The sequence below is a fragment of the Coturnix japonica genome, chromosome 1 (assembly GCF_001577835.2).
Source record: "Coturnix japonica isolate 7356 chromosome 1, Coturnix japonica 2.1, whole genome shotgun sequence".
In the NCBI taxonomy this organism is placed as follows: Eukaryota; Metazoa; Chordata; class Aves; order Galliformes; family Phasianidae; genus Coturnix; species Coturnix japonica.
Genome location: NC_029516.1, coordinates 103,389,157 through 103,404,118, shown reverse-complemented (window position 1 = coordinate 103,404,118; position 14,962 = coordinate 103,389,157). Strand labels below are relative to the sequence as shown.

Below are 14,962 nucleotides of genomic sequence, written 5' to 3'. Positions count from 1 at the left end.
AATATAACATTTGGCAAGAGAGCAGGTAGACTGATTTTCCTCGACATAAAGGAACAAAATTTTGCAGACCTCCCTAATGCATTGTGACATTAATTTTTGGTTGTATTTAGTTTTTATTAACACTTTTAATAGTGTTACAAATGCTGTGACTTCAGAGCAATGAGATTATTGAACTTCTATTTCAGATTCTTCTTTAAGTGAGTATGATTGAAGGAAGCAGCCATAGAAGCAGCTGGGTTGTTCCATACCACTCCATACCGTACTGAGCACTTTGCTTCAGTATAGGTTTCCTCGGGAATTCCCTTGCTTGTGTCATTTCAGGAATATATTTCCTCAATGACAATAAGGATTGTTCATGCTTTATCTCAATAACAGGCACCTTCTCCACTAGCACGCTTACAAATTGACTATTTCTGTTCTGCTCCATTTACACATGTTATTCTTTAAGCTTTTTTAACTGGACATACACATCATTGTAATGTATGAGTTCTTTTTATTGAAACTGCAAATATGCTTTTTATTCTGCAAACCTATATATGTTCTCATAAAATACTTGCTTAGATAGATCACCAAATTAAAAATATTAAGAGTCCTCAATCACTTTTACTGATGCTTAGCTCAGTCTGAGTTTCCAGTGTCTTTTCTGCTACACAACGTACTCAAGGTGTGTTGCAAATACATCTTTTGTAGGGCTTTGAATTCTACATCACAGTACTATGACTAGAACATCTTTTTCTATCGATCCCTTTTTGAAATTGTCTGACTTTCCATAAGTAATTTAAGTAATCAATTCTGCCTCTTGACATAGTAGAAGATATAGCTGTATTGTCTTTTTTTTTTTCTTTTTTTTTATCCTTTTAAAACCATGAGTTTGCAAGGGATCTACTTTATTCCACTGAAGAGAATATCAGTAGTTAGCAAGACATTCTGAATTACCAGTCTTTCCTGCACTGTTCTGACACTGAAGATACATTTAAATGGAAATAAAAATTGGTATTCAGTATATGTTGAATTTTTTCCTTCCCTGAGTTGTGTTCCCTGATGTAGAAGCAGTTTGTACTCTCAGTATTAATCAGCTTAGCCAAATGTGTACTATCTACACTAATTCCCATACTAATTACTAATTTATTGAATTTATTAGGATTGGTATCCAAATCAGCTAGATTTTAGACAGCACAAACATCTCTTCCAGCTGAATGTATTGAGTTTCTCTAGAGAAATCTTGGCCTTTAAAGATTCAAAAAAAGCAGAAACATGTTTATTTTTTCATTCAGTAAACCNAGCCAAATGTGTACTATCTACACTAATTCCCATACTAATTACTAATTTATTGAATTTATTAGGATTGGTATCCAAATCAGCTAGATTTTAGACAGTACAGACATGCCTTCCAGCTGAATGTATTGAGTTTCTCTAGAGAAATCTTGGCCTTTAAAGATTCAAAAAAAGCAGAAACATGTTTATTTTTTCATTCAGTAAACCAGAATGAAGGAAACGACTTCCTCTTTCTAAAAGAGATAATTGGAAGTACCCTTTGTTCTAATACTAACGTACTTCTTGAGGAGTGATCTGGATATCTGATCACTTATTCAGTTACACCATTCTTCCCAATTCCAGTCAACATGTCTCAATACTGTGTCTAAGTTCATTCAAAAGCTATAGTAAGAGCACTGCATATATGTATTTTTCTTTGAAGTTGAGAGTGAAATACTAAACTTTCTTAAAATAAAAGGTCAAGTTTAACATTTTCCAGACCATTTAGGTGGCTAGCTCTGTCATAAATACATCATAGGGATATTCAAATTATTTTGTTTAGAAAATGGAACATACAAAATTAATTGTCCATTTGTTGTTAGACTTTGCAATAAAAGGCAGTGTAGAATGTTTTGATTCAAAGACATTACTGTTAACTCCAAAAAAGTGGTTAAAAATCCTGCATGTTCTTGATATTTCTTCCTAAACTTTATTCATCTAAGCAATCCTTCACATAATTTATATTTTCACAGAAATCATAAAAAAGTTACCCTAAAATATTTCTTATTTTCTGCAAAATACTTATGCTTCCCTGCCCATACAAAAGTCACAGGCTGCAGAAATGTTTAAGATCATATTCAGAAAAATCTTCTGAGATATACTCAATGCTACAAAGATTTCTTATTTCATTTAAAGCCACTAACAACTTTCTCTGAGACCTAAGTTCAGTTCTATCTCAATACAGTTACCTGAAGCTGCTCCTCCAGTGCAGCAGTTGCTTTGTCTCCGCTGGTTTCATCCACCACCACCACCATATGCGTTAGAGAGTTCACCTTCACTTGTTCCTGTTCCAAATCATCTTGAAATGCCTATAATCAAAACACAAATGGAAGAAAATTTATTCCAAATTAAGAAAATGCTGTCCGCTTGAAGTCTCACTGACAAATACAAAAAACTAACCCACTACAATAACTCTGTAATCCTATTCCTGTCAATACTAAACACTCAGAAATCATAACTCATACAGAATTTAAGACTGAAAATGTGGCCTGTGAAAATGTGCATTGAATTGATATAGGTGATTAATTACAGATATAATGGAAATATCTATATGTACCAACAGCTCCACACATTTTAAAGAAATATTAGGTGGGGTTGTGTACTTCATAACAGCATATTAAAATATTGTGGTATTTCAAAATGTGTATGGTATTAAAAAGGATGCTTTTTTTTTTTTTTTTTTTTTTTCATTAAACGTGTGACCTTTGGCTGCACACTTCTTCACTAACAACATACTGTGAAAGTACTCAGGAGGTGATTCAAGATTAGGAATATATGTGGCACTCTCTTTTCAATTATTGAAAAAATAAAATAATAATAACAAAAGAAGCAAACTGGGAGAGGGACTATACAATTTCTGAATGTCTGAGGAAAAAATGTCCTTTCAACTTTGGTATCCAGTCTAAAAGTTTGGACAGTTTTACCTGTGAAATAGTGAACACTAAAATTGAATAAATGTCAAACTTGCACAAACTGGCATTTGAGCAATTCCTAAATTGTTAGAGCAGTGAGAACTGTCGTACATCTTCAGTCTCTGCAAAAAAACAGCTGACATCACTTTCACTAAACACATGATCTATGTTTAGAAATAAAATATTTAAAATAAAATAAAATAAAAAACAGAAGGGAGAAATGGTAACAGACATGGAGACGGCTGAGGCATCCAGCAAGTTCTTTGCCTAAGTCTTCACTGTTTCTCAGATTTCTCATAACTATCATGTCCCTGTACTTCTATGCAGGAGTGCAAGTTTGAGACCAACTAATGAGACTGAATGGGTATGGATCTATAGAAACAAATCACATTCATTCCAGGGACCTGAAGGAACTGACAGATGTGGTTCCCAAGCCACTATAAACCATATTCAAAAAATAGAGGCTGTCCGAAGAAGTCCCTGGGTCTGGTAAAAAGGAAACACCATTTCTAATTATAAGAAAGGTAGAAAGGTAGAAAGACACAGAAACTACAGGCTGGTGAGCCTCATGTCTGTTCCTGGAAAGATCATGGAGTAAATACCCCTGGAATCTACATTAAGGCACAGGTGAGACGAGTCAATCCAAAACATCCAACATAGTCCACCACAGGCAGATGGTGCCTGACCAATCTGGTGGCCTCAAGCAACGGAGTGGTGGCAATTAGTGGACAAAGGAAGGGCAACTGAATGTCATATGGCCTGGACTTCTGCAAAATCCTTGACATGGTCCGCGTCACCGGACATACCTCTAAACTCTAAATATGAAGAGATATGGATTTGGCCTTCCAGAATGTAAAGTGAGCTCGTAAACAGGAAGGATACAGACTTTTCATAAGGTCTGACAGTGACGTGCGAAAGGTGTTTTAACAACTAAAAAAAAAAAAAACACACAAAAAAAAAAAAAAAGGGAAAGAGAGAGTTTTTGTAAGAGTACATGTTTGAGGACTGTTTTTTTTTTTTTTTTTTTTTTAACTCAGAGGGTGGTGAGGCACTGGCACAGGTTGCCCAGAGAAGCTCTGGTTGCCCCATTCCTGGAGGTGTTCAAGGCCAGGTTGGATGGCGCCCTGGGCAGTATGATCTTTAAGTCAAAAGGAGGGTGAAAGAAGACAACCTTGAAGGTTCCTTCCAATTCAAGCCATTCACTGATTCCATGATTATGGTTCTATGAGAACAAAATGAGCCAAAGTCCTGCCACAAAGTAGAGAGCTGAACAGCCAGACATATTTGCTCCTTCCTCTGCTGTGATGTAACAAGAGGACAAGAGATAGGGATTGAAAGAACAGGAGCTAAAGCATTGCTACTGAAAATTCAGGCAACAGAATAAGTGCTATTCAATTTCTTTTGAGAGTTTTTGTTACTTTGTTACTTAGAGTGTGCCCTTAATACTTTAGCAGTGTGCCTTGGTGATTTATACACACATAGTATGATAGTTTGTAGTCTGCAAAATAAAATGGCTATCTTTACATGCCAGTGGAAAACTTAACTGCATTACAAACTATGTTAAATTTCAATTTCACCATATCAATTTTTCTGCTGCTTTTTCAAGTAGAATAATTCACTTTGGTAAGAAGAACATGCACTAGCTGAAGATTAGGTTAGGTATTTTACATCTCTTTTGTAAAGCATTTGAGTTCTTTTTGGGGGAAAAAAAAAAAAAAAAAAAGAATAGTAAGCACATAATGGAGCTGTACACAACAGGAAAGGAATTCATAGGCTTTTGATTTTAAGGCATAAACCTCAGTCTAAGATATTTCAGAGTTTTAATTCCTTCATGAGCATATTCTGAGATGATATATTCATAAGAATCCTTTGTTCTGACTTTTATGCCTCTGATTACCACTTGCATCAGAAATCTGGACTATAAAGTAATTCATAAGGACTGCGAACAACACCAAATTATTAAAATAGCCCTTAGAATTCAGACTTCTCAACTTTATCCTGACACAATTCTTGATGAAGGAGTGGGATTACAACAATTTACTTCTGTTCACTATTCTATTTAAGCCGTACACAGATTACACCCAGGAAGGTGTTTTTTACTTACTTATTAGGGGCTATATGAAATATGTCAAAACCATGGAGTGAGGGACGCTCTGTAAATGCAAGGAGTAAAAGTGTGAGCCTCTCACACTGTGAAAGATGTGCAAAGTCAGTAAACCAATATAACTAAAAAGTTTAGTCATTGTCTAATCCCCAGGTTCAATTTGCCTAAGCTAAACGGCTGTTCTTCATAATTAAAGGATCTATTTTTACCATAAAATTCACTGGAGACAATGATTTGTATGCAGGAACTGGTTGAAACAGGAATTTACAGAAGGCAGTTTTAAAACTAGAGCATGCTCAGTTCAGTTTATTTAAAATCAAATTTGTAAAAAGCAATCCTCGCTTGGAGGGAGGAAATTTTCAGAGACTTAAAACTTTATCTATCCCTGTGCTGTTTCCACACTTCAACTCATATGCGTTGATGCACTGAGACAGCTGCAAAAACTCATAAAACACCACAGCTGCTCTAATTCCCATCTGTCTATCAGATCACAAGTTATTTGAGTCCCAGGTAATCTAATCCAAAGGGAATACAATTACACAGGGTATCAAAGAACCCGAAGAAAGACACATCCCTGATATCTGAACACTTTGTAAGTTTATAAATTTATCTCTGCATTTTTCCTTTTATTTATTTATTTTTAACTGCAAGATCCTAACACTAAATATTTACTATAGTTAATGATATTTTCTTTCAAAAATAATTTCAAAAAATAAAATAAAATAAAAATAAATTAAAAAAAAAAGCTTTCCCCCCCAAGTGAGGCAATGAAAATATGATTTTTAAAAATTATAAATTGTATAATAATGTCAAATTATGATATAATAAAATCAGTTAATTAAAATCAATTTTCCTTAATAAAAGAATTTATAATATATTACTAGGCTTCAATTATTTGATAGTTCTCAGATTTTTACTGAAAAGCAGCCTTCTCATTTAATAACATAAATAAGGGACCCTTACAACTGCTAATAAAGTGCTTAAGATACCACAGCAAAAGCAAATAGCCTTTTCTTTGTTTGAGTATTGTTCCAAAATGCACTTAACTATTCCAGGGTTCTTACCAGAGATATATGTACCCTGCTAATAACAAAATGTCTGTGTCAGTTCATTCAGCATTTTTCTGTACTATCAAGTTATTCATCTTTCACACTATTGAACTAAGAGGCATGCTGAAAAGAATGTTTTTTGCCTTCCCTGATTTCAGTGATAGGTGTGATTCCTAATCTGCATTACAGAATGATGATTATTTATAGTATTGGACCGAGCAAAGAAACTGAAGTATTGCACTGTGGGACAAAACCATGAAACAAGTAGGATAATCAAAAGTCAGAAAGTAATAGGTCAAAAGGATATAAATAAAATGAAATGAAGAGTGGAAATGAAGTATTAGCAAAGAGAGAAGGAGGGGGAGAAGGAAAGGAGATGGAGATAGGACAATGAAAAATAACACCCTATCGTCTTTGTTTAATTTGAAATGATCGTGGCCTTTCTGTCTTCTCACCTCAGGACTGCCCCAATAGTTCATGACTTGTCCAGAATTATGAGAGACAGAAAAAAACTGAGGTGGATGCTGAACTTTTTGTTTGTTTCTTTGCTTATTTTAAGATGAATTAATTAATTAATTAATTAAATAAATAAATAAATAAATTGGTATTAACATTCTAGTACTTTACATTATGATAGGTCACTGTACTGCATAAAGTATTTAATGAAACTATACCTACATAGAACTACACATACATAACTGAAAGCAAAAACAGGTGTTCAGTTGTGAAGATACAGAAAAATATTACTGTATTTAAATTCTGTTCTTTTTTGTTTGTTTTGTTTTGTTTTTTCTCCAAATACCACTTCATAATAATGTTATTTTTGGAGAAAGTTTATGTCAGAATATACACTTCATTAGAAAATCTATAGAATGAAAACCAATATCATCTCACAAAGCAGTGAGAGCACAAGAGCACAAAGGGAAGCAGTAGGGTTAGATTCCCATAATTCTTCAGAACACCTTAATCAGAATGCAGAAAAATTATCCCCAACACTAAAGTGGCTCACATGACCTTTCACGCATTTCAACCTCTTACTCTAGAAGATTATCTGCCCTCTAGAGCCTGTACACTATAGCACTGACATGGACCATGAAGCAGGAAATGTCAAAACCTGTCAAGACACTACAGAACTCTTGTATCTTGACAGATTTCAAACTACTGCTGTAGAAACATTAATAGATTATCACAGTACATCTCCTTCACCTCATACTCTATTTTTTACACTTCTCTGTGTCTTCCTAAAGTATTGCCATATTTGTCACAAATACAAACATAAATATAGGTATTATCTATCTAAAGGTACACAGACACTTAAAAGTACATACAAAGTACATACAAAGTACACGAAGGTAATTAGGAACAAGGTTCATTCATTGTGAAACTTAAATAAATACAAAGCTGATTTAATTCAGGAAAAAAGATATGTTATATGTTATATGAATTACAGTCTCTTCCTCCCCAGCTCCCTCCTTTTCAAACTGAACAGCCTTATCCTCCTGGAATATGAAATACATTGGTCAAATTCTTTCCCATACTTCATTTATTAGTTTTTCCTTTTCCATGAATACATTATCTAAAGTTAGAGTGTGAAGTTTATTTTATAGTGTTTCATGGTTACATATTCACAGTCTCAGGAGTCCTAACAAGATACTGCAGCCCAGTTATGGTTACAGAACAGTTCTACAGCATGCATTAGGAAAAATGCAACATGGAAAAAGAAAATAAATAAATAAATAAATAAATAAATAAATAAATTAAAAAAAATTATATAAAATCTGATAAGCTTTGTATTATAAGGTATAACAAATGGATGCTACAATTGCCCAGTGTACTCTAGTGCATTGTTTATATGAAAAAATAAACTTTTTATATCAGGATAAAAGTCAGAATCGTGACACAATAGCTCCATAAAAGCCTGTTAATCATAAAAAAACAAACAACAAAAAAAACCTATATTAAACCAGGATTCCATACTACACTGCTGTGTTCTCATAGGAGGAATATCCATTCAAAATGTTAAAAATCCACTTTTTAAAGTTTTTGGATGCTATATATGAATGCAGTACCCAAATTCCATTCCATACCTTATGCTCCTCTACTTGACGCTTTAAGTCCTCTAGGTCCGGACCTAAGGGCTCTGAATCTATCTTCTTTGTCCTTTCCTCTGTTTTCGTTAGCCAGTCAGCTAACTGGGCTAGTTGCTGATTCTGCAGATCCATTAGGATTTTATGTAAACTGTAATACAAACAAACATTTCAATTTATATATAAAGGAAACCTGTCTGCCCTACATGCTCTTGAGTATCGTTGTTAATATTACAGATTGTAAACTAGATGACAGCTCTGTAAGACTTTTCAGCACAGATTTTTATTTCAACCTCAAAATCTGTAAAGAACATCCTTGGGCATTTTGATTGTTAAACTGATTTTCATGAGGCTAGTTGTCAAGCCAAAATAAATAATATTTTTAGGCAGATAAGTGAAGATCTGTTGAAATAGTACTCAATTAGGCAACAATTAAATTGAAACAGTCCAGGAATTAAAAACAACAACAAAAAAAAAACTTAGTATTTGAACCCTGGAACTGGATATATTTTATGTTTTGCTAAAGTTGTATTCTCTAGGTGCATTTCTATTATAGATATTCAAAATTTCAAAATATCATCTGGATCCATAAACTTCAAAAAGCCCACAGTACCGTACACATACTTAAGAGGTTCCCTCAAATTAAGCGTATTACACAGATTACTAAATTTTCAGTTATTCAATGGAGAACGCTCTCATAAAATTAAAAAGTTTTTTGATAACTCCAAAATGATCTGACCAGAAATCCATTAAAAAGTGCTTCACATTTCCTACTTGACATCAGAAATCCTTCAATCTTGTCTAAACAAAATCTGCAACTTATGAAATAAGCGCTGAGCCCTGGAATTACAAGTAATTATTTCTATTATCCATCTTCCCCATACTATGGGTCTTAAACTTAGATCCAGTTTACTGTTTTCCATGATATTCAAACACAAAATATCTTTTCATTTAATTGAACATGTTTTAAAAGTTGTAGAAATCTTCATAAAGTGGTAAATGGCATTAAGCTTTCCTCCCTTCCTCCCATTTATCACTCTGAGACCCTTTACTGTAAAGAATTAAATCTGGGGAAAGGTACAAGGAAGAAATGAAAAAGCAGGCTGTTTTACTTCAGCATGTCAATGCATTACTTGCTGCAACAGTGAAGTTTATTCAGTACATGCTGAACACAATAAATTCAACTCAAACCACATTTAAATAAATGCACTGCTCTGTTTCAAAATTCCTCTGATATTTTGAGCTCCTAAAAGACTTCTCAAATATTAAGTCCCTTTCACATTTATAGTATCTATTATTATGAAATCTTTTTAATTTTTGCTGATTGTTTACATGAGTTTCCCTTGAGTTGTAGCATGCTCACGCTCCACTGCTGTTACCAGAGGACAGACAGTCCTGTGGTTCTTATCTTCATAAACCATCTCTATTTGGATTGACAAATCAGTCTAGTCTTAAAGATGGGATTACAGCTATGTGCTCAGAAGATTATTCTTTACACCAAAGTAGAAGATGGATCCTGAAAGTTTAAATCGAGTATAATAACCTATAAATACATCACATGTGATGTGAAAGCTGTTTCAACACATAATCAGCTGATGCCTAAATCTGTTTTGACCCAACAGGAAAATTTATCTTATTTTTTTTAGTTTATCTTATATTTTAATTATTATTATAATTATTTTGTATAAGAAATTAAATAGTGACACAAAATACTCTGTGAAGCTCTTATCACTTTGAGTCTTCTGCTGATTTTATTCATCAGCAATTTTACAGACCTTAAAGATACGCAAGGTCATAAATGGAGAGAAATCACAAAAACAGAATCTCATTACTCAGTTGAAAAAAAAAAAAAAAAAAAAAAAAAAAAAAAAAAGAAAGGGGAGGGGGGGGGGGGGGGGGGGGGGGGGGGGGGGAGGAGAAAGTACCTATTGGAGGAAAATTACCAAAATTACCAAAACAAACAAAACAATGTTATGTGATTTTTCAAAATTACTGCTTGCCTTTTAATATTACGTGAATTTCTGGTTGCTTTCATACCAAAAAGATAAGGTCAAATATGTTCAAAGAAGAACAAAAGAGCAAGATAAATAAATACATTTATTTATAGCAAGAGTAAGAAAATCTAAATGATGTTGACCCTGATTAAGTCAGCAGAGACCAGCAAAAAGATGCCATCCCTCAGAAAATTAGTAGGAAGTAGCCAATGGAATTCACTGCCAAAGGATGCTCTGGATGGTATTAAGTTTACACAGGTTCAAAAAGATATGGGATAAATAAATTTAATTAAAATCACTGATAAGTCACAAAATGCAGACAACTATTTTCACCACAGTAATTTCCCCCAGCTGAAAATAACTTAGATCACAAAACTGCTAAACAGAACTTCATAATATAAGATGTGAAGTGTCAAATCAGAGCAATGGTTCATAGAGCCCTCTGTTTGGTGTAGGTGCAACCCACTGGCTTGCTGTAGGTGGATACACCCCAACACACAAAAATAGTTACTTTCAATAAATTTTGTCTGCTAAATGCTCCCTACAGAGCAAAATAAGTTACTCCACAGCAGCACAATGAAAATATCTTACCTTTATGGACTGCTTTATTATAAATATTACTATGGAAAACAAAATTTCAAAACAAGACATAGAAATGTTAAAATACGTGTATATATATATATTAAAATTATAAATGTTAACATTATTTTTAACATTAGAAAAAGCGCTTAAAAAGCATTTAAGATTCAATGTCACTACACACCAAATTTCAGGTTAAAATAAAAGCAGTAAGACTGAGACTTGTTCATAGCGAAAAATTCACAGCCGATATTTAAGCTCAGTACTGTTCCAGCCAAATTCAACACATATTAGTTCACCTGGCATATTACTTACTTGCTTTGTTTTTCCATACTTGCAACCCTGAGACTTTCCCATCGAGAATTGAGTAGATTCATTTGTTCCTGTATTTCATTTTCTTCATCATCAGAAAGTTTTCCAATTGTTAGAAGTTGACTTCCAACTTGCAAAACATTACCAACACGGCCTTGGTGAGCAGTTAATTCCATCATGAAACCCTGAAAATAGAAAAAAAAACCCATTTTAAGTTTGATTCACTGGAACGAAAGAACAGACTTTGAAGAAATGTCTTCAGATCTACCACATTCCAAACCTCATTTTTCAAATAAGCTTTCTTTCTTTCTTTTTTCCCAAACTCTCCCCAAATCTCACAAAACAAAAGAGAAGTAAACATTTTAACATTTTGCATTCAGTACAGTCTTCATACAGTACAGTACTGCCCTTAAATTCCACAGATGCAAATTTAAAATAAAATTATAAATGTATTTGTTTAATATAAAGCTGTGTTTTGTTTTGTTTTGTTTTTATTAGTATTATTTATTTATTTATTTATTTATTTATTTATTTATTTATTTATTTATTTTTATTTTTATTTTCTTATGGGATCCAAAAAGATAAATGACCAACAAAAGATTAGTATAAATACATACCTCATGGGTATGGAACTGCTCTTTTACAACTTCTACATCACTGGATATATCCCCTTGTGCTTGTAATGCATCTTCAGCAGAGAGAAGCCATGTGAGCACTTCTTCTAAAGCAGTTTGGTAGCTGTCAAGATCCATTTCGGACCTCATCACTGTGGTAGTATACGTTCTTTTTTCAACAGTTTCTAAAAACTGATCAAAAATAGTAATGCAAAGAGAACCTACTCAGACAGTTATAGAAAGGAATAAATAAAATGCCATTTTCTTGCATAATAAAACAGCTTTTTATATATAAAAAAACTAACTAACTAAAAACCACAACAATTTGACTGCTAATACAAGGGATTACATATTATTAGTATACCTGCTAATTGACCAAGAAGGATTAACATTGAAGGAAAGAACCAAATTCAGAGTAAATGAGGTATTTCACACAGGAATTCAAATTTTCTAGTACCTATTCAGAATAGCTGCAATATTTAAATTGTAACTGTAGAGTTCTGTTATGCTCTTTTTGAACTGTAATTTATTTTCTACAGCAGATAGTACAACTATATCATCAAAAAGCTGCAAGTTGCATGTTGACACTGCAGAGAAACCAATAAATCAATAACAAGTATATGCTAATTACTCTGATCTTAGAAGACTGGGACAAAACATAAGCTACAAACATGGCTTGATATAGAAAAAGTCATCTCATAAGTTTATAAAAAATTCAGAGGAAGTTTAATTTGCTAGGCAGTCAGTAGAAAAGCATGCACTAAAAATATAATTAGGCCTTCATCAAAAAATATATCAATAAATTATAACAATTTATCAGCACAAATTGTCTCTACCGATATACTTGAGCAAATATAACATTTGGCAGAGCTTTTGAAGCCTTTCACTGTTTCAATGTTGCTTAGGACAGAAAGTCAAAAGTTTAATCTTAGAACCAAAATGGATGTAATACAATCACTAAAAAGGAAAGAACACTGGGCTTAATTTCATCACTGTTTAAGTGTGAGAAACAAACAAACAAACAAACAAAAAAAAACCAAACAAACAAACAAAAAAAACACTTAGTAATTAACGGTACATCATAAAAACAGGCTTGGAAATCTGATGTCCTCAATAATCCTGTTTTAATAATATAGACATTGATGCACAAACAATTCCAGCACATATACCTGCTGAAAAATTAATATCTGAACTGTAGGTAAGTTTAGATTTATAAGTGTTATATAAATTTCATTAAGAAATAACCCTACCACTTTAAATGTATGCAGAAAGTTATTTGTGAATTACCTAATTTACTACAGAAAGGGACCATTGACTATGCACAGGTCATTATTCACTTTGACAGTATTAGTGTTTGGAATATATCCATTCTCGATATACTGAAAAAATAAAATAAAATAAAATAAAAATGCTATAATAGCTGAACAACACTTTGGATTTCACATTCGCACAGATGTGTGACAAACTCCATCCACCATCTGAAAATCACTCATCCTCTAGATACAACACAGAATGTTTTCACATGTCTGATAATTCTTAAACCAAGCACCTGCTAGCACCTCTGCAGAAGAAATACTTGCTGTAATTTCCCCTAGTAATTTTGACCAGACTTTTCTCTCAAGTTATTATAAATAAAGCACCGAATTGCATTAAAAAATTCCATACTCATGACATTCTGGGACAAAATGGTGCAGATTCACTTCTGCAGTATTTTAATAAAGTATTGAGAAATGTAAAAGAGAAAAGCAAACACTAACATAAATGGATATGAGAGCAGCTTCTTGGCATCTACTCCAATCTGTTCCCTTATACAAAAATTGGCAGTTTCCGGACAGAAGGAAATCAGAAGAGCCAGAGGAAGTATATGCAAAGGACTGTGCACAACGCTATCAGTAAGCCCTTTATTTGATTTTGGGAGGCAACAATATTTTTTCCCTTTTCCCTGAAATTCTACAGCATTGCTGACTGCAGAGAACTGGAATCATTCATTAGGGAACTGAGCATAAGCAATTAAAAAAAAAAAAACAAAACAAAAACCAACAAAAAGGAACCACGCAACAAAAAGGAACCACGCAACAAAAATAGAAAACATACATCTGATAGCACAAGTTCCTAAATGATGAGGACTAAATCACATTCATTTCCTCTGTGCTTATGGGGATTAGAAAGATTAACAGCCAGAGAATCAGAATCAGAAGCCGAGATACTAGTAGCTCCTTGTTAGTCTAGAGCATACTAAGCACACAGACAGATCTTTTCAGATCTGACAGCATCAATCTGATCCTATGCAATATCTTCACTACTTTTATCAGCACTGTTAGCTATATGAAATAACTGAACATTCTTGCCCATTCTGCATATAGAATGCAAAACAATTACTCAAAGCAGTGGAAACTCCAGCTGTGCTATGCAAACACTAACGATTATTTTGTGACACTAGAGAAACATACTGTTTCAAAATGATGAAATTATTTGATCATAAATCTACCCCTGTAATTTACAAAACACAAAACTATACTGAAAGAAGGACCAGCAGATGATCATTACTGATTATTACACTAGTAACACTCCCATTTATAACCAAGATTCCTATTGGCTCAGTTGTGAATGGAACATTAAGCACAATATTAAATATTCACATTTGTAAGTGGACAGGTACTGCCACATGCATTGTATTAAAAAAAAAAAAAAAAAAAAAAAAAGTTAACAAAATAAAGTTTGGTTTCTCAATATGATATTCAGTAAAAGAATGAACACTAAAATAATGCACATATTACTAACAACAACTGAAGGCCTGAATTTTGTAAATAATAATGGTAGACAAATGAGTTTAAAAACAAACTACACCTGATAGCGTCTTTATTTCTGAATTTATATGATTTTTTTTTTTTCAGTAATTCTAAAATATTGACAAAAAATAGCATTTGATGTTGTTGCATACACTACATTGAGACCAAAACCATGGATTGCTAATGGAGAGAGATACCATGAACAGTTTCTAACCATAATTCTTAAGAGAATAAAAAAGAATCAGGACAAGATGAAATGAATCTGTTGTTGTGGTGTTTTACTAGGAAAATCATACTCCAGAAAAAAAAGCTCTTCATATACAGTTTCTTTCTGGAATAAAAAAAACTATTCTTTGTGAAGAATATAATTATTACACAGAAGAAAGCTGATTAGGTGCAGTCAAATCAAAACATCCCATTTGTTTATGTAACCCATAGAGTAACAACACATGCATGAAGACACAAATGTTAAGTAGAAATTAAACCAAA

The 14,962-nt window shown here is 33.0% G+C and overlaps 1 protein-coding gene across 17 annotated transcripts in view; it reads right to left on the bottom strand.

The window, feature by feature from the left end:
- DMD (dystrophin) overlaps positions 1-14,962 on the bottom strand; it is a 1,014,969-nt gene that overhangs the window by 674,369 nt on the left and 325,638 nt on the right. For all 17 annotated transcript variants that reach the window (XM_015884249.2, XM_015884262.2, XM_032449414.1 and 14 more), the window contains 4 exons: positions 11,688-11,876; positions 11,074-11,255; positions 8,186-8,336; positions 2,223-2,342 (listed from right to left, as the gene is read on the bottom strand). In XM_015884249.2, coding sequence (XP_015739735.2) covers positions 2,223-2,342; positions 8,186-8,336; positions 11,074-11,255; positions 11,688-11,876 — 642 coding nt within the window. The remainder of the gene's footprint in view (positions 1-2,222; positions 2,343-8,185; positions 8,337-11,073; positions 11,256-11,687; positions 11,877-14,962) is intronic.